Here is a 19,962-nt window from a genome sequence, read left to right as displayed (position 1 = left end):
TACACACGAGCAAAAGCAAGTCACAGTACATTTTTGCCTTGCTTTACTGTCTAAGTACAAACATATAACAAGATACACCAAAATTAGATTAATATTTAGATGCAATTCTATCATCTTTAGATTACTATCAAAGCTAAAGATCAATCTAACACCAACAGAGCTCCAGTGATACACTCAGTAGCTCTATACAACACAGATTAAACAGAAAGCTTGTATATGTAGGGTCTACCAGTACAGCTAAGTCACATAGGATTGCCAAGCACAAGTGTGACATTTCTAACAAACAGTGGCATGCCGTCTATGGAAGCTGTGGAAGCACTGCTTTCTTTGTATTTTCTAGAATATGAATACATATTGTGCGATTATTTTCATATTTTAATGTACTTTGAATTAATTAAAATTAATATTTTATTGTAACTGCATTATATGTATCTTATTACAAATTTCTATACTACATGTGAAAAAAATGATAAGATTGCTATTGTATACTCGAATATAAATTTGTTATATTCTCAATGGAAGTGTTGTATTGTTGAATTTGAGATAACTTCCACAGCCAAAATATTTGAAATCATGTAAAGCAGCCAGATTATATGCATTTGCTTTACAGAGCACCAACACGGTTCACACGATTTAGCTTGCGGATGCTACACACCAAAATATCATATAACGCTTCCAATGATTCTGTCCAGGGCCAGCACAGCTTCCCTATCATCAAACGCCACTGCTAACAAGTAAGTATTGACAACACTAGTCCAATATGCAAATGAGCTGGAGTAGCAGTTAACTGAAAGCAAACATGATTTTTAAAGTTTTAATGTTCAAAAACTCAGAACACTGGAAGCTTGGAAAATCTTTAAGACCACAACTAAGGGAAATATTATTGTTACAGCCAAAACCCGTTTTTAGTTAGAATGCGTTTTAACTAGTTGAAACTAGTTCATACTGGACGTCTTTGTTAAAACCCGTTTTGTCTAGTTAAAACTAGTGTTAACTCAAATTCATTTTTGACTAGCAGTAAATTCTAGTTTTAACTAGACAAAACAGGTTTTGTCTAGTTAATTTACTGCTGTACATGTTTTGACTTTAGATAAAACAAGTTTTAACTTTTAACATTTGTTAAAACTAATTTTAGCTACATAAATATGTTTGGGCCAAATAAATAGTTATGTATAGTGATTTGGGGGAAGATGCCTAACATTTTGCTTATGAAGGAAATTATAGCGATAATTTGGGTTTTGGAGACCTCTAATGAAAATATCATATTCTTGAGCATGTTTTTCAAATAAAACTTTGGAGTATATGAAAAATAATTGTATATCGTGTTTGCAATGACGACTTTTTTACTGTCTGGCATTTTAGACATCTCATTCCAAGTATCCAGGTGAGATGCCAAATGATGTTAGGGTAAGATAACAAATATAATTGCATAAAATTAATTTTCGAATTTCTTAACCAAATTTAATTTATTGCATATGTAGTACAAAGTACTTTATAGTAAGTATAACAGCGCAGTATAAGCATTGTTAAGTTTCCGCCCATTCTAACTGCTCTATAGCTAGCTGAAAGCTTTTTCTAGTCCAAAAACTTTTTTGAGAAGTCCTTATATAATTTCTATGCATATCCTGCAATAAAACGAGAAAACAAAAATTTATTAAAAATAGGCATATTGGAATTCAATTAACAAAAAATAGGCATGTTACCCCAAGAAAAATGTGGCATCTTTCCCATTTGTCGGGGTAAGATGTGTAGTGGAGTTAAATGTTCTAGCATGTCCGATTGGGATTGGCAGTAGCTCACAATGGAAACTTTAAAACCTTAACTACATCACACATTAATTGTTTTAAGCAATTTTTAATAAATTCTATTTTAACTTTTAGTTTTAAAATGATTCTAGAAACATTTCACAACAAAACGTTTGTTCTTATCTTGCTTTTATTCTTCTTGGATGTAGAAAATGAGGTAACAGTAGCCAACTGCAGATTTCTGCACTCAATACTGGGCTAACAATTCATCATACAAACACATGACAATATCTGACGTCACCGTTTGAAAATATCAAAAAGTAGGCATCTTTCCCAGTGTACCATCTTACCCCGAATCACTCTATATGTTGCAGTCAAAACCATTTTTTAGTTAGGATGCGTTTTAACTAGTTGAAACTAGTTGATACTGGATGTCTTTGTTATAACTAGAATTTACTGCGAGTCAAAAATGAATTTGAGTTAAAACTAGTTTTAACTAGACAAAACGGGTTTTAACAAAGACATCCAGTATAAACTAGTTTCAACTAGTTAAAACGCATTCTAACTAAAAACGGGTTTTGACTGTAACATTATAAACAGCAAGAACACTGAAACTGTTCTTGTTGCCATGAGCAATTTTCAAGCTGTGTCTACAGCTTATTGGGTTTATTAAGGAACATAAGCTGTGGTCACAGCTTATGTTCCTTAATGGGTTATCCATTGCTTATGGATAACCCATTAAGGAACACCATATAAACAAGAAAAATAAGAGTGGCACATTTTACATCCTGCTACTGTTAGAGCTATTAACACTTAAAAAATTTTTTATTATGTTTTATTTCATAAGAAGTAAAGGTTTTGAAATTTTGAGGTGTTGATAACTAGAATCTTTGGTAACCAACTTTAATTTCAAAATCAAGTTGGATATAGCAGTGATGTAAAAGATAATTTACAGATATTTATAAAATTATATATAAAATTATTTAATAAAAGATATTTATTAAATAATTTTTTAGGCCTATTCTTTTCTTCCAGACTCTTCTAAAATTGTTTAGTAAATATTAAGTTATTATAATTATTAATTATCATCTATAATTCTCAATTTCATTCTATAATAGTTTTCCTTAAAGTTTTTAATTTAGCCTATAAACATGTTAGCTTTATATTTTTTTAATTATCATATTCACTGAATCTTATTTTTTTTTATAAGATACTCGTAGTATGTTCAACATTTCTTCTATTCGAAAAGAATTTTTTTATCTTCATTCAACATGATATTTTTTTCTCAACATATGCAGACTTATAAAGACTATAAATTAATATTAAGACTATTAATTAATTAAATATAAATTACATATAATTCTTCAGACATTTATTATCCTTTAATATTTCATTTGCATGCATTGATTAAAGATATGTGTTATTATTTAGGGACATGTAGATTTTTCTTATGAAGTGTCTCGATCTATTAGTGTGAGTCAAGGTGCTGTTCTACTAGTTGATGCAAATCAGGTTGGTCATGATGAATTTTCAGTAGTGATGTAACGAATACTTGGTTACTACCCGATATTCAGCCTATTTGGCCGAATACCGAATATTTAATCACTATTCGGCCAAATACCGAATACTTAAAAACAGGAGTAATAAATAACAAAAACACAGTAAATTAATCATTTTGGTAACTTTTATTAATGCTGAAAATTAAATTATAATTATTGAAGTTAATAAGAAATAGCATCTAACTCTAGTATTAAATTATTTCATAATTAAATAATATTATAGCTGTTATCTAGCCCGATATCTTTTGACATTGATGGCATGTAGGTTAGAATGTATCGGGCATTAATGTTATTGTTTAGTTAATTATGTTATATTCATATTCGCATATATTTTTATATTTTTTACGATATTTTAAAATGATTTACAAAACGTTTTATGGAAACTTATCATATTTAATGAAAGAATTATTTCTAGAAGATGAGTAACTAATATATAATTTATTTTATATATAAAGCAAAGAATGAACATTTCTCATTATATACAAAAGATAACATTTGAAAAGATGTTAATTTTAAAAATATTGACAAAAACAATAGCAACAAAATATCACAAAACTTCACAAATAGAAGCCCCTCAATAATATATTTGAACTGTTCCACAACTGGGAAGAAACTAGACCATATGTCCCCACTAAAGTATATCCTTAGAGTACTATTCAGTCTAGAAATGCGTAGTAAAAACAAAATTTTAGTGCTTAATTAAAAAGTTAAAAAGAAAGAATGAAATAACTTAAAAGTTATAACTTACATCTAAATACCAACAACTGCCGAATCATATCAGGCTATTTATGGCTATTACATAAATTATAAACCAATTTGGCACTAGAGGTAGACGTTAGGCTCCATCTCATATTAACTTTAATAATTATAATTAAATTAATTAATTAAAATTATTTAGACCTACTGGAAGAAAAAATCGTAGTGACAGCGGGCCAATAGAGAGCAGGGTGCGTGATCCTTGCCATAATGCGGTTTGCACGGCAATTTTCGTACGTGCATTAATCAAGCCGAATAGTTTGGCCGAATGTTTGGCCATTTGGCCACGCTCCTAGCCTAATATTTGGTATTCGGCTGAGGCAGAATATACTATTCGTTACATCACTAATTTTCAGTAGTTAAATTCTGATTTAATAATTTTTTTTAAATTTAAGTTTTATTTTTAAAAATAATTTTAAATATTCAAAACTTATATACTTATAAAATTTTTATAATAGTAATCTTAAATTGAAGCACATTTAAAACTCTATTGATTAATACTACTGTACTAAAATATACTGTTTTCTAAACAGCTTTAAAAAATCTTTCATTTGTTTAGGGTGTTCAAGCGCAGACAGTTTCCAACTTTAATTTGGCATTTATTTCTGATTTAACCATCATACCTGTTTTAAATAAAGTGGATTTAAAAACTTCTAAGCCTGAAGAAGTTATTCTTCAATTAAAAAACTTATTTGGGATTGATTCTTCTGAAATATTAAAGGCATGCTATTACTTTTATTTAAATAATACTTAAATGATATACATAATGAAAATATCAAAAATTTATTTATAGATTTCAGCTAAATTAGGTACTGGAATAGATATTCTTTTGGAAACAATTATAAACAAAATACCTGCGTAAGTCACTTATATTGTTTAAATAGAATTAATTAAAGAATGTTGGCTTTTAATCAAAAACTTAGTGTAATCTTTTATTATATATTGAAGTTTTTTATTTATTATTTTATTATTTGTATTTATGTTACTATTTATATCAGTGATTCTCAAAGTTATATAGGCAGCAGACCACTTAAACAGAGTCACAGATGCAGCAACCACCTATCCCCCATCCACTTCTTATAACAATGTAAGAGATAAATGTTTGATGAAAATACTCTTTCTTCTGGCTAAACAGATAGAATTGCATTTTAGATAAATGACTTAATCAATCTGTAGACCATCTGGTGCATGCTCACAGACCACACTTTGAAAACCACTGATTTATATTAAACTGAAATATGTGGGCCTGGCTGAACCTATAATGGGTTTGCAAAACGAGGCCCTCTTAGTGCCCACAGGGCATAAAGAGTTAAAAATAAAAGTCCATAAGAGGTAATCCTTATAGACAATATATCTGTAATTTTAATATTTTGTTACTGTTGTAATATTTATAAAAGAAACAAGATTGATCAAGCTGATCTGATAGCATGCTCCACAAAAGCGAATCAAATATTAATTTTGTTTAAAATAAATTTTATAAATTCTTGGAATCAAGTAGTTGTTCAGAAGAATTTTTCACTGAATATATACAGTAAGGGATGTGGTTTATAGATTCCAGAGGAACCTGGTAGTTTTTACTATAGCTTACAGTGATTGTTAATGAAAATGTTCAGTTCCCTTTTGTGCATGCACATGCACATGCACAATGAAGGGATTGAACGGAACATAACACTTAGGTAACAAAAGTGAACGGAGTCATTGCACGTGTGCGTGGACATGCGCAATAAATGGATTGAACGAAGCATGCGTGTGAACATGTGCAATGAATGGATTGAATGGATCATAATCTTGAATATATAATGTCTGACAGACACATAAAAGTCCTAACATAAGCACTTCACTACTATAGTGAAGTGTGCTAAAAAGCATAAACAATAGAATCTGCTTATCTCTAATTATGGATATTGTTATCAGTGATCTAATATTATCAAAGTTAGCATGTCCCCAGTGGCATAGCGTAGTGGGGGCGGCAGGGGCAGCCCACCCCGGGCGGCACTTATAGGGGGCAGCAAAATTTCACAATAAATAATATCATCTTGTAAAAATACCTAAATAAGGGGGTGGCAAAATTTTCCTCCGCCTCGGACGGCTGACACCCACGCTACGCCACTGCATGTCCCAAAATATGTAAGTTAAAATATACTTATAAAACTGCTTTTTGTAATCACAACTTCAGTTATAGTTTTTATTATCATAATATAAATTAGTATTTTTAATCTGTCTTTTTATGTTAGCCTGAACATGTAACTAATTAATTATAATTGTTATCAGGTATAATAGTCTTAATCATTGCTGTAAGTGTTAACTTCACTGTAAACAACATTTTTTTTTCCATGTATTGGAGATAGTTCTATTTGTTCACTTTTCAATGGCTTTCTTTTATTTGTTTCTTCAAAATTCTATTTATTTATTTATCATCTACAATGATTCCACCCATTAGATTGATGATTTGTTTACAGTTATGAATGATTGTCTGTTTATTATAATGGTCAACATAATTCATTTTAATAGCTTCATATTTGTGGGGATTACATTTTGTAAAATTTTCATAAATATAAAAAGAAAAGACATTGAAAAAATATCTTATTTGGAAATAAAAACATGTTTTTATGCACAGAAATTTTTTTATCAAATTTCTAATCTATCTTTGTTGTTTTTTTAATGTATATTATGGTAAATTCATTTACAACAAAAATTTCAAAAGTCCAACGTTGAAATTTCCTTTCTGCAAACAGTCCAGCATTTTAAATTCATCTGAATTGACATCACTTTCTCTCGTCTTTTTGAATATTTGGGGAAAAGAAACAATAACTAAACTGCAAAAGTAAAATCTTGACATCCATAATGCATACTGATATAAAACATAACATTTACTATTTTTGTAAGTGCATTTGCTAAAATAACTTGAAAAAATATGAGATAATATCCACTAGCATTGTGTAAAGGTAAACAACACAAGTTGCAGTACAACATTTTAAGATAAAAACATTAAAAATTTTTTAATTGTCTATAAAATATTCTATTAAAAAAAGCAAAATGTTAGAAAAAATATTTTATATATATATTTTTTTTATTTTCTATTACTTGTCGAACTCAGCCATTGCTTATTTTAAAAACATTTTAGAATTCAAAGTTGGAAGACTACTGATTTTTAATTTAAGTATAATTTACTTGTATACAATATACAAGATAATATTTCATTGGATTAACAGATATTATTGACATTGACTATTATTTATTAGAATAAATCATGTAAAATGTATAAAGTGCTTGAGAATTTTATATATGCAATATATAAATTTTCTATTTTTTTAATAATTTATAGTGAATTATTTAAAATATATTTAATTTGATTTATTTTTATTTTAAATTACACTTACGAAATGCAATAAAAAATGAATGAAATAATTTTAAAATTTTCTATATAATCACACTTTAAAATGCTATTTTTACAATTATGATGATAATTTTAAAATTTTTACTTTCTGTATGTATATTTATATATACTAAATTATAATTATTTTTAAGTTAAATTTTAAAGTATAAATCAAATTTATTTAGACCTACTAATGGAAGGAGTAAATTATTCAGAGCAGTAGTATTTGATTCCTGGCACGATCGTTATCGTGGAGTTATTCCATTATTGGCAATAGTAGATGGTAAATTGAAGGTAGGCGATATAATTACATCTCATATTACTGGAAATACATATGACATAAAAGAACTTGGAATTCTACATCCAGAAGAAACACCAGTAAAAGAACTGTAAGCAAGTAGTTTTTATAATAAATATAACAATTTTAAATATTTGATTTAAGATCATTTTAATCTTTCTTTTAATTTAATTAAATTTTTAGCTTTTGCTATTTAGTTTTGTTGTTGATTTCTACAATAATAAATTGTCTTAGCAATAAATTTTTTACTTAGCAAATGGTTTTTATTTATTTAAGGTTACCTTTCAATTTAATGTTTAAACTATTCTAATTATAAAAAATTTAATCAAATTCAAATTAATTAAAATTAAAATTTTATCTTGATAGGACTAAATAATGATACTACCTGATGATAATCATTAAGTCAAATTTCAGTATTTATTAGAATTACAATATAAAAATAATTTGAGGAAAATATTGGAAATTTTAGCTATTTTGTCTTTTGTGGCTTATGAGGCACTTTTTTCAAAATTTTATTATCTAAAACTCCTACATCTTGTAAGGTAAAAGTCTGATTTAAGATTCAGGTTGGGATTTAGGTATTCTCCTAGTTTAACAATCAAGCAACTTTAGAATAAGTATATTATATGAATAATTCAATTTAACAAATAAATAACAAACAATCAAAACAATAATAAATAGTCAAAGAGTATTCAGTAAATGGCTGTAATAATTCTTTAAACTACTGGTAGTGGTTAGTAGACAAACTGTGCATTTAATCAATACCATAGGAATCATATATAAATACCAACATTATGTAACAGTGCCTTATAAAGTAAAACAAACTTTTATTGAAGGAGGAAATGTTTTAATTTCCACCTAACTTTCAGCAACAGAACAATTGTCTCTCTAATCTAAAACCTGGCAACCATTTTTGTTTCAATAGTAATGAGTCAAGTATGATACTGATCAGCAGCGCCGCTAGCTGTTTGAGCGCCTGTGTGCAATACCAACTACCTGCGCTGAGCTTGCCAGTAATACCAATTTGCCGCCCCTTTGATGTGCCGCCCGCGTGCGGTGCACTCCTTGCACGCCCACTTACGGCGGGCCTGATACTGATAAACTATATGCTTATGGAGTAGCCATCCACAGTTCAGAACCAACTTTTACCAAATTCAACACAAACTTCAAGAACCTCCAGAATAACATTAAGAACATAAAGCAGATATTAGAAGATCAATTATTCTTTCTGAAAAAAAGCAAAGAAAACTTTATTTTTTTTTTTCAAATAACAATTTTATAAAACAATGATATTTTTGTAAAAAATTTATTTTAATTCTCATTATACTGAAAAAAAGTCTACACAAGACAACATGGCTCTTCTAGTTCTCCTGTAAGCTTCTTTCTCATATAGGATGTTTGGAGTTTTTGCTTGCTTTTTATTATTCATTCTCTTCAAATAGTATAGTAGAAACAAACCTATTTAAGAAATATGATTTTAGGAAATCAATTGCTAATTAGTTGAATTACCTCTGTAATTGTTCAGCCTAGTTGATATTTAATAAGGTGGTTTGTGTATTTAAGGTTATTGTATGTTTCTTTAAAACATAAAGAAAATAACTCAAAGTGCACAAATAACCTGAAAAAGAAAGTTTAATGAATAACAGACAGAATCTGGAATGAGCATTAGCTCTCCCAACAGAGTTCAGGATTCTAAAAAATGTCCTTCAGTTTTATTTTTCTTACATATTTCATGTAAACTTAGAAAGCATTCTATATCTGGCATATCTTATATGCCACAAAATAAGGTATTTGTTTATTATTACTTGTATTATTAATTTATAAAAAACTTCATTGTATTAATTTTGTGAAAGTACTGTTTTTTCTAATTTTTACATTAACCAATTTATATTATATTAAATTACAGTTGTAGTAAGTTCTAAAAATGCTTTCTTTTTTTTTTAAAAGTTATATTAGAATCTTTATATATATATTTTTTATGCTTTATATATAATGCTTAACTAATTGCTGTCAGCATATTACAATTTTTCTTAGAACATATCAAAATATTTCAACTGAATGTTTTCAATATCAATATAAATAAAATATGGCTGTTTTTTCACTCAATTTTTTACTATGAGTTTACTCTTTCTATCATTCAATTAAATTCAACTACGATTTATTTTTTCAATTCTTCAGTATTTATTTACTCTTTTCACTCTTTGAAAAGACAATTTATTTTTGATAAATGGAAATAAAATAAAATTATTTAAACAAGTAACATTTTTAATTGTGAATGCTTTCAATGATAAAAATTTGTTTTGTTTTGCTGTTAAAAATAACAAAATACAACTTGACAGTATTTTTAACTATATTTAAATGTTAAATAACAAACTATCAAGTTTAATAACTAATATTTATAATACCATCCATAAAATTTATTATTATGCTAACTAATTCACGATCATTTAATCTATTGAAATTAACAAAGGAATGTGCTGATAAATTGTTCTCATAATGTTTAGTCTAATATTCTGGGAATTAAATCTTACTTAGATGTTGTTAATTTCTGATTTATATGATATGAAAATTATACATTTTAATTCAATTTATAAAAGTCAGTAGAAAAACTGAAATGTATGATTATGTATACAAAAATTATTAGTGATTTATACATGGAATTAATTCAATCAACAAAAATTAACAAAGTTATGAATTCTGAAAGAACAATAACATTAGACATATTTCAAAAATTAATTCTATAAACAAATATTGAGGATTGTAATAAACTTGTTATTATTGTATAATTTTGTTAAACATTATTAGCAAAACATAATTGTAATTAAAACACAATTATTTTTAAAAACTGATGTTTTTTTGCAAAAATTTTAATATTTTTATCAAATTAAAAATTTTAGTTTTGCAGGTCAAGTTGGTTACTTAACAGCTAATATTAAATCATTATCTGATGTTAAGATGGGTGATACTTTTCATCATGAAGGTGAAGATGTAAAATGTCTTTCATTAAATCAACCATTTAAACCAATGGTATGTACTGTACATTACTAGAAAGTCTAATATATAAAAACATATTAAATCATTTTGAGTCATTATAATTACATCATTGATGCTCAAACTAATCTGTACTAACAAAAAAAATTTTAATGCTCAATTGTTAGGTCATTCAGATGGTTAGATTAGCTAGATGATTGCTGACACAAGATGACTAGATTGACTTGGCTACATGGCTGAGCAATTAAGGTTTCTGCTATGGGGATCTGGGAACAAATCTGGACAGGTTGATAAAACCCATGTATTTTTTGGTAGGTGGTCTGTTCCTCACCACCTAGGCCGTTTTGTCCCTTTGTGGGCCTGATTGAACCCATGATGGATTGAAAAAGAAGCCTTCTTAATGCCACACGATGAAAAGTGTAAAAAAATAAAAAATAAAAGATAGTATGAATGGAAAGGAGCATACCAGCTAAATGATTTTATAAATAATACCTGTATTTATTACTTCATTTAGTTTAAGAATTCTATGGTATTTGTGAAGTTTGAAACTCAGCATTAAATTAGATGTTCTGTTTGTAAAATCTTTTGAAAAAATTCTTGTTTTTAGTAATTTCAAGTAAAACAGTACTTAAAAATTTATCTGCTTTTTTTTTCTTGTTTTAATCAATTTTATTTTTTGTTTATGCCCAAGGATTAATCTCATTATTAATTTTAGTGGTAATTAAATCTTGTTTATATATATTCCATTATGTTCTATTGTTCTGTTCTAGGGTTTCTCCACCTGGGATCCCAGGATCCCAGGTGTTTTTTTTAACCCGGAAAATTCTTCTCATCCCAGGAAATCCTGGAAGTTTTTTAAAAGTTCACTTTTTTCTTTTTTTGTGTTAAGGTTAAGCAAATTTTGCAAATAGAAAGTATAATTAACTCATAAACTGTCAGAATACATTTGTATTTATTAATTTTAAGCCTGTTTATTAGTTTTTCAAATTTTTGCTTATGATAGATTGTCAATAATCAATATGTAGCCTATTTGTAACAGGACTCTGAAAATTCTTTACTTGTCAGAACCTGTAATATCTTGAATAATTGTCCTGATGCTGTCTCAATTTTTAACCATGCCTGGTAGCTTCGATAACTCATTACGCCAGGTTGTGCAAATTGGGCAAGGATACAAACGAATATGAAGTATGCAAGTATGAAAGCATAAAAGCATAAAAAAGAAACATAAAAAATTAAAAGGATTTATTTTTTCATCTAAATGGAATATATTTTTTAAACAAGCAAACATTTTAAAGGCTGAATATTGTATCTTCTCTTAGAAAGAGAAATATACAATTAATTAGATTATTCACCATAAAACTAATATAATTTACAAATAATTGCCAAATAATTTTTATTAAAGTGTAATTTTTGAAGAGCTATAACCAAATTTATGTTATAACTTAAAGTGAATAGAGTTATCAAGTTCTAACAGCAGTTTTGATTATTTCGACTGGATTTAAAAATGTGTCCAGTGAAAACATCAAAAAAAAAAGTGTGGAACCATCTTTACATTTGGGTCTTTGAATTGTGTGTAAAAATCTACTAATATATTACATATTGTATGTTAAAGTTAGTATTTCATAACCGTTCTTCAGATATATTTGACTACATCTTTATGAAATTAAGAGTCAAAACTTGTACTTAGGTTTATAGAAATCAAAAAACTTTATTACTGGAACAAACTTTTTCAGAATTGCTCTACTCCAGCAAGAGCTCTAAATATAAAAAAAAAAATTAGAATTTTGACTTTCATAAATATAAGTGAATGTTTTTACTACATTAAAACATTCACTTATATTCAGTATAATTTCATATTTCGTTACAGTCTGGAAGTACTCAGCAGAGATAAGTTACAACTTTCAGCCTATTCCCATAGATTATCATTAGATGATGGCATATGGGAGAGACTGAAAACATTTGTTAATAAAAAATTCTCTCAGCAAATGCACTGGTGTTGTAGTAAGTTTGTAATATTTCATCACATTGTAATTGATTTATCTAATGCTAAAAATTGAGATCATTTCAATTATGCTTTTTTAATTCAGATTCTATCATTTCTGTGGGAATATGAGGGCACTTGGGACCATACCTAATTGCCACTTACATGTCAAGTAAAACTTGCCCACTTTGTCTTTTCGGATGGCTTTTTATCATATGGTAAAGGAGGTTGAGCAAGTTGACAGGTGGTTAGGAGTGACAGGAGACAGGTTAAATAAAATAACTAAACATTTATTAATGTCTAAAATTAATATATAGAAGGTCTACAAAGCTAACTCGATTAAATACTAAATATAGATATAAAAGGTCGCTCTGGCTAAGTCTATTCCTGTTGTAGAAGAGAGAGTTCACAATGCGCTAACAAAATACCTCTATGAGGAAATGAACGGTATGCATCATTCAATTTATTGGAATCATAGTCCTAGATGATACGGCGAGCTGTATGGAAGATGGAAGTTCAAAGCCGTGATCTGTCTTCTACCAGAGTCGTCTTCTTTCATTGAGCTGGGAGACGAATGTATCACATTGACAAGTATAACTTCCTTTGGATTGCCCTCAGCTTCCAGGGGCTCGAGCTTTTATTTGATTGTCGTGGGAAAGGAATCACGTGATTATTCATTTTGGGGATGACAACACATTTTCTGACACATATGTGTCAACTTTCCCATTAGATTGCTGACAAACGGGGTGACCTTTGATTCGAAACTATTCAATAGCTTTTCTATCGGTGGATGTTTACAATCTTTCGAAAAAAATTTGCATTACATTTTTTTCTTGGATATTTGCAGATTTCACATTTCCCTTGTTAATGATTTTTAGAATTATATATTTTCTTTGAGGTTTTATTTTACATGTTTTAGGAAATATGACTTCCTGTTTTTTATTAAATTTTTAATTTTTTGTTATTTATTGAAAATCGCTTTGAAAAGTAGTAGTAATATAACCATCAAATAGATATAGTAAGACCCTGCTTAATGCGGGGGACAAAGTGCTAAATGAAACAGTGTTAAATGAGGTCATTTTAACATAGAGTAAATAGGGAAAGGGGAACACACAATGATAAATAAACAGATTTTACTTTACTTTTAAGTTATTTTTATGTTAATTTGCATAATAATATATTTTAAATAACACAAACATATGTACACAGAAATGTAAAGTTCATTTCTTGTGATGAAGGTCCTGGCTTCTCTGAAATTCTTGCTTTTTGCAATAAAGTCGTGTAGTTTCATTTGTCGCTTTCTTTTTTTTCCTTAAGCAAATGTTGATAGCAGAAGATTGCATCCAGAACACCTCGTTTTGCTTTTGCACTCCTTTCAAAATCTGGATTATTCACTACAATTTGATCAACGATTTCAGTTATCGTTACCAAACTTTTACTAAGAAAATCTGTAGGGAAATTTTTTGGGTTCTTTATTTTCAGAATTTGTATTTTCCTGTTCTACATGAATTTCTTGTTCTGCCAGTTCTTGAAGGTAGCCATTGGTGAGAGCACAAACCAGAAATCTGCAGTAACTCTTCAATATCCTGCTCGTCTACATCTCCTAGTCCTGCTATATCGATTAGGTTGACAATTTGGTCAATTTAACGATATAGCAATAGGCTCTTCTCGTTGAGAATTCCTGGATACCTTCAGCCATAACTTCTTCCACACTCCATTTATGCATTTATCAATTAATTTTTGCCAAGAGAAGTTGATATTTTCCATGGCATCTGTGATGTTATATTTTTTCCAAAATTGCACAAAACAAACATAGATTTAAAGGACGTACAGCGCTACAACAAATTGCCACTTTTTTCTGATTGGTTCATGTTTGTGAATAATCATATTATATACAAATCAATGAAATGCCACAATAATTTGAATCAGTGTAAATTTTGAGCTTTTGTTTTAGGCTTCAAGCAGACTGTGCTATAGTAAATCAGCATTAATCAAAGCAGCATTAAGCAGGGTATTACTGTACTTAAAAATCTCAAATGATTTATTAAGACTAAAACTTAATATTTAATTTTCAGGTTTATGCTGGCATATATGCTGTTGATCAGTCTTATAATCTTGCAATGAGAAATGCAATTGAAAAATTATTGTTGAATGATTCAAGTGTTACTGTTGCCATTGAAAATAGGTATTTATGATTAGAAATAATTTATATCTGATTTTATATTTATATTAGATATATCAGGTTTTTAAAATAATGCACCATAGAAGCATCTGACGAAGTAAGAATGCTGTCCAGCATTTTACTGTGTTTTACTGGATGGCATTCTTAGTCTGGAAGGCACTCCTATGGTGTACCTGAGAACATTAATCTGACAGGTGATCACATGTACAGTACCTCCTGCCTGTAATAGGTTTTCAGATTATATTGTTGTAGAGTGCTTTCAAAAATCGCCGGTGTAATTTTCGATGCCAATTTTCAATAATTAGTAATAAAGATGTACTGTACATTCCATCAGAAGTATTCATTATTATGGTAATTATGCAAATTACTGTGTCTGCAACTGTAGTATTTTGTTACTCCAGACAGGTATTTAAAGTTGATTTAGCAGAGTGCAGAGTGTGTAACAGAATGAGATATATGAAGGCAGAGAGAAGTGAGATGTTACAACTTTTCCTTCAGGGATGTAACACAGGGGATGATGCAGGGTGATTCTATGCATTGCATCCCAATCAGACCAGTGCATATTCTAATGTGCAACTGGACACAAAATGTGTAATGGAAATTTTGAATTGTGCAGTGAAAATCCCATGTTTGTGCAATAATTAATTGTCCAATTCTGGAATTTATAAGAACTTTTTTCTTCTGGTTATGTTAAAGTTAAAACATTAACATAAATTACACAGTTTATGGTAAAACCTGAATAAAAAGGAAACCAGCCTGCATGGAAAAAATTCTTCAGAACAGAGCAATTTTCTATATTAAAAAATAACCTGTTCAAAATGGAAACCTGCCAAACTGGAAAAATATTTGGTACTGTGCAATTCTGGTTTACACGTTTTACTGTATATTTTATTTAGTTCATGAAAAAAGAGCTATGATGGTAAGATTTACCATTTGTATTGAATGTATACAATAGATATTTTTTATGCAGTTGCAACATCAACATTATCATTTAAACTATAATTATCAATCATAGCACACTTATCATATAGTAAATTATATCACATATAAGAATACAGTGCACATTGCAATGTCTAACAATCAAGATTGAATGGTGATTGAAATTAATAAATATACAGATATAAGATTCATGTTATTGGGCTGCAATTTGAAAAAATTATAGACCTATTCCCACTATCTGTTTGTCTATCCTTAATCTCAAGAACAGAGTTAGATGGTGAATGTCGAGACCAGATATAGAAAGCTTGGAGGCAGACACTCTGATTACTATATACAAACTTCTGATGCAAACCAGAAGTCACATTATTTCAATTCAAAACTTTTCCCCTGAAAGGAGTTAATAGATGACTGGCATGTGACTATTGCTAACAGGAAAAGTATGATGTACAGGGGAAAGACACTATTAATTTGAAGTGAAGAGCATATATTTTAAATTAAATAAACTAAAAAAAATGATTAAAAATTGCAGCCTGGCATTGTGATGATGTCACAATAAATAATTGCTTGTTGTCCTTATTTTCTATTTAGGTTTTTTAGAACAGCTTATTAAAGCTAGGATTTATCGTCTGTCCTACAATCTTAAGAACAGTAGCTAAATTTCATTGCATGAATGACTTGGATGATATCTCAAGACCTGGGAGACCCAGGAGTTGTATGATGGATGATGTAGCTGTAGACATCATAGTGACATTTACAGTAAACCCAACTACCATTCATCCTTTATGTCTGCAGCAAAATAAACTCCATTAATGTGTGCTACTGGGCACAGGAAAATCCACACTGCTTGTGAATGAAGTATAGTGCACTCAATGTCAGCAGAGTGTTAATGTTTCGGCTGGATTACTTGACTGATGAGTTCTTGGGCTGTTTTTTATTGATGGTATTCTTGACTCCCAAAAGTATTTGCAGCTCTTAGTAAAACATATTAGACCACTTCTTGCAGATGTAGGTCTTGATAATACTATTTTCTACCAGCACAATAGAGCCCTGCCCATTGGAGGGCTTGATTGTTAAAATGTTTCTGACTTAAAACAACCTGGTAGTTATTGCTGTTTGTATTTTATATACATACAATGTGGTACAAAAGTTCTTACATTTTATGTTAAACTTTTGCATAATTCTGCATAATAACATAACATAACTGACAGAACACGGCATATTGTGAATGGGAGCATCCAATGAAGTAAGAATGCAGCACTAGCTGGGCTGCATTCATTGGTGCTTGTATGATGCATTATTTTATGAATACTTGGTATATTAAATTTTATATTTACAAGTAGATGTAAAATTTAACTAATACATGAATATTCAATTACTGAAAACATGAAAGATGATGACAACATTTTAATCTGTTTGGTTTCAAAATTCTGATTTATGCATATAATGTGTAATAAATGCTTGAATAGCTTGAATTATAACTTAATTTTAAAAGTTTTTTTTACATCTTATGATTTGAGCTCAAAATAAAATTAGAATACTTGACAGATTGAATATTCTTGAGGAATGTCAATATCTGTACCCACAAGAGCCACAGATGTTGACTGCTGTTAACTTCATATGCTTGATATTTTTTAAGAGATCTAAGAAATTGCAGATATTGTATTGTTTTCTAGGAACATCTTTGTTTTAGGTTGTGTAATTCTTAACTGAATATTAATTTTTATAAACTTTAATGAGTCTTTTTTCTAATGTTGTTCCAGTTAAAATAAAATAATCCTTTAGAAAATAATAATAACCATATTTATTATTAGTAAAATTTGCTTCAATTTGGATTCTCTTGTTTTAACTATTCTAAACTTTTGTTTTGATACTTACTATTTATTTTCTCCTTTTAAAACTTTCATATAAACTTTTTACTTGTAATTCTAAGCTAGTTAGAAAGTACTAAAGAACCAGTTTGAAAGAACAAAGATAAAAATCATAAAAGCATAAATACAATCATATTTTTATAGTGGAAATATAATGTATTTCTTTATCACTATCTAGATGTGTACAAAACTATAATGTAACTAACAATTTCTTCTATCCAGCATTGATGCTGCCATATTTGAATTTTGCATCTAACCCAATAAAACTAATTGTTCTATTTATTTACTGAGTGACTTTAAAAGGTTATGTTTAACTTCATTTTTTAATGAGAATGCAATACAGTCAAGCTTTACTACAGCAGTATTCAGAGGATCAAAAGAACAATATTTTTGTACCAGAGTTGTTGTTGTGGGGAGTGTTAAAATTCTGAATTATTATTATTTTTTGTTTAGAAAATACACTCATGTTTATAAAAATTGCAACATGAAATAATCATGCGATATAAACTGAAAAGATCTTCACATTGTATTTCACATCTAGAAGTCATACTTCTAATAATATCATGCTTAAGAACCTGTAAAAAAAAAAAAAAAGAATAAACTGAAATTTACAGGAAATGAAAAGCAGGGTATGACATGCAAATGATTAGAATATCAGAGTGATAGTGCATGAGTTGGCTGAGAAGCACCCTCTGAGCAGTTGTGTTAGCCATATAAATAAGGAAAGTAGAGGAGAGTTGGAGGTAGTGTATCATTGGCTACCACTGGTAAACATTTCATGAGAAGCTACTATGCCTCGTTGATGACAAAGGGGACCATATGAAGGGTTATAAAGTTTGAACTTGGGCAAATGATTGGTCTGCATGAAGGGGGATTTTCGTATGAAATTGCAGCTTGTTTGAGGCATAATGTTACGTCAGCACTGGATGACAGACACCTCATCTGCACAATTGCAGATTGTACAGTTTCATTTTGACAGGTGGCACAACATTGGAGCACTGCTACAGGTGTGCCATTGTCTGCATCCATAGTTTGCTGATGTCTGCTGCACCATGGATTGCATGCAAGTATTCCTTTGTGCAGGATTTTCCTGACACAAAACTGTTGACACCTGTAGATAGAATGGGATCAACACAGCCACTGGCATGCTGATTGGCAACTAATCATCTTTTTCAAAGAATTCCACTTCAGTTTAGAGTACAATGATGGCTGAATACACGTTAGACACTATATGAATACCATCTTCCACAGTGCATTATCCAGCATCATCCTGGGCGATCACAAGGCATGATGGTCTGGGGGCACTATTGGATATCACAGATGATCTCAGCTGCTCAGAATTGCAAGTACTCTCAACAGCAACCATTACATCAGGAAAGTTGTAGATCCCAAAGTTGTACCCTTCCTTCAATGCATTCCTGGAACTGTATTTCAACAGGACAATGCCTGTCCACATGTTGCTAGGAATGATCTAGACTTTTTTTCAGCATGACATATTGCTTCTTTCTTGGCCCTGCTCCTTATTCATGTATTGAACATGTCTGGCATTTCATGGGTACGAAACTCATTGTTGATGCTTGTCCAACAGCCAATACAGATGAATTTTGTGTTCGAATAGAAGCAATCTGGAATGCTAATCCTCAGGCAGACATTCAAAATCTGTTTGATTCAATTCCATGACATGTAGAATCTCTTATTGCAGCATGTGGCAGTTTTACCAAATACTGATTTTTGGCATATAATATTGTTTGATTGCTCTGTAAATTTAATCATTTCTTTGTATCACTACAGATTATGCACGGAATAAATTTTATTCATTTCTGATGATTCCTTTGTGATGATGTTGCAATTTTTACAAACATAAGTTTATATAAAAAATATATAATCATTTTTGATGTATTTAAATGATTTTTTATATTATTGTTTGAAATAATAATAAATGAATAATAAAATTCTCAAATTTTTTTACAATAAGAAGTATTTTCTAAATTACTTGAGTTAATAAATATGTATTAATACACAGTAATACATGTTTACATAATAAAAGTTCAATTTATCTTCAAAAACTTTTCACTTAATAAAAATAAATAACTATATAATTATGTAAATTTAATATTTTTACAATTTAAGACATCCACCAGAAGATGGATTAAATATTGAAAATAGACTAATTCAACTAGTTTTAATAAGTATAAGATCTGAAGATAACTTAATATTGCAGGGATAATTCCCATAGTTGAATGCTTATCTCCTCCAATCCAACAGAT

At 29.2% G+C, this 19,962-nt stretch overlaps 1 protein-coding gene across 1 annotated transcript in view; it reads left to right on the top strand.

Annotated features, from left to right (window-relative positions):
• The window catches only part of waw (Translation factor waclaw), a 43,708-nt gene that overhangs the window by 5,916 nt on the left and 17,830 nt on the right, over window positions 1–19,962 (top strand). The window contains exons 5-10 of the mRNA XM_067282501.1: window positions 3,177–3,257; window positions 4,620–4,781; window positions 4,854–4,918; window positions 7,622–7,825; window positions 10,632–10,761; window positions 14,782–14,891. Coding sequence (XP_067138602.1) covers window positions 3,177–3,257; window positions 4,620–4,781; window positions 4,854–4,918; window positions 7,622–7,825; window positions 10,632–10,761; window positions 14,782–14,891 — 752 coding nt within the window. The remainder of the gene's footprint in view (window positions 1–3,176; window positions 3,258–4,619; window positions 4,782–4,853; window positions 4,919–7,621; window positions 7,826–10,631; window positions 10,762–14,781; window positions 14,892–19,962) is intronic.

The sequence above is a fragment of the Centruroides vittatus genome, unplaced genomic scaffold, assembly GCF_030686945.1.
Source record: "Centruroides vittatus isolate TY-2023 unplaced genomic scaffold, ASM3068694v2 contig_956, whole genome shotgun sequence".
In the NCBI taxonomy this organism is placed as follows: domain Eukaryota; kingdom Metazoa; phylum Arthropoda; class Arachnida; order Scorpiones; family Buthidae; genus Centruroides; species Centruroides vittatus.
The sequence above is the reverse complement of the archived record's forward strand: the minus strand, read 5'-3'. Positions and strand labels throughout refer to the sequence as shown.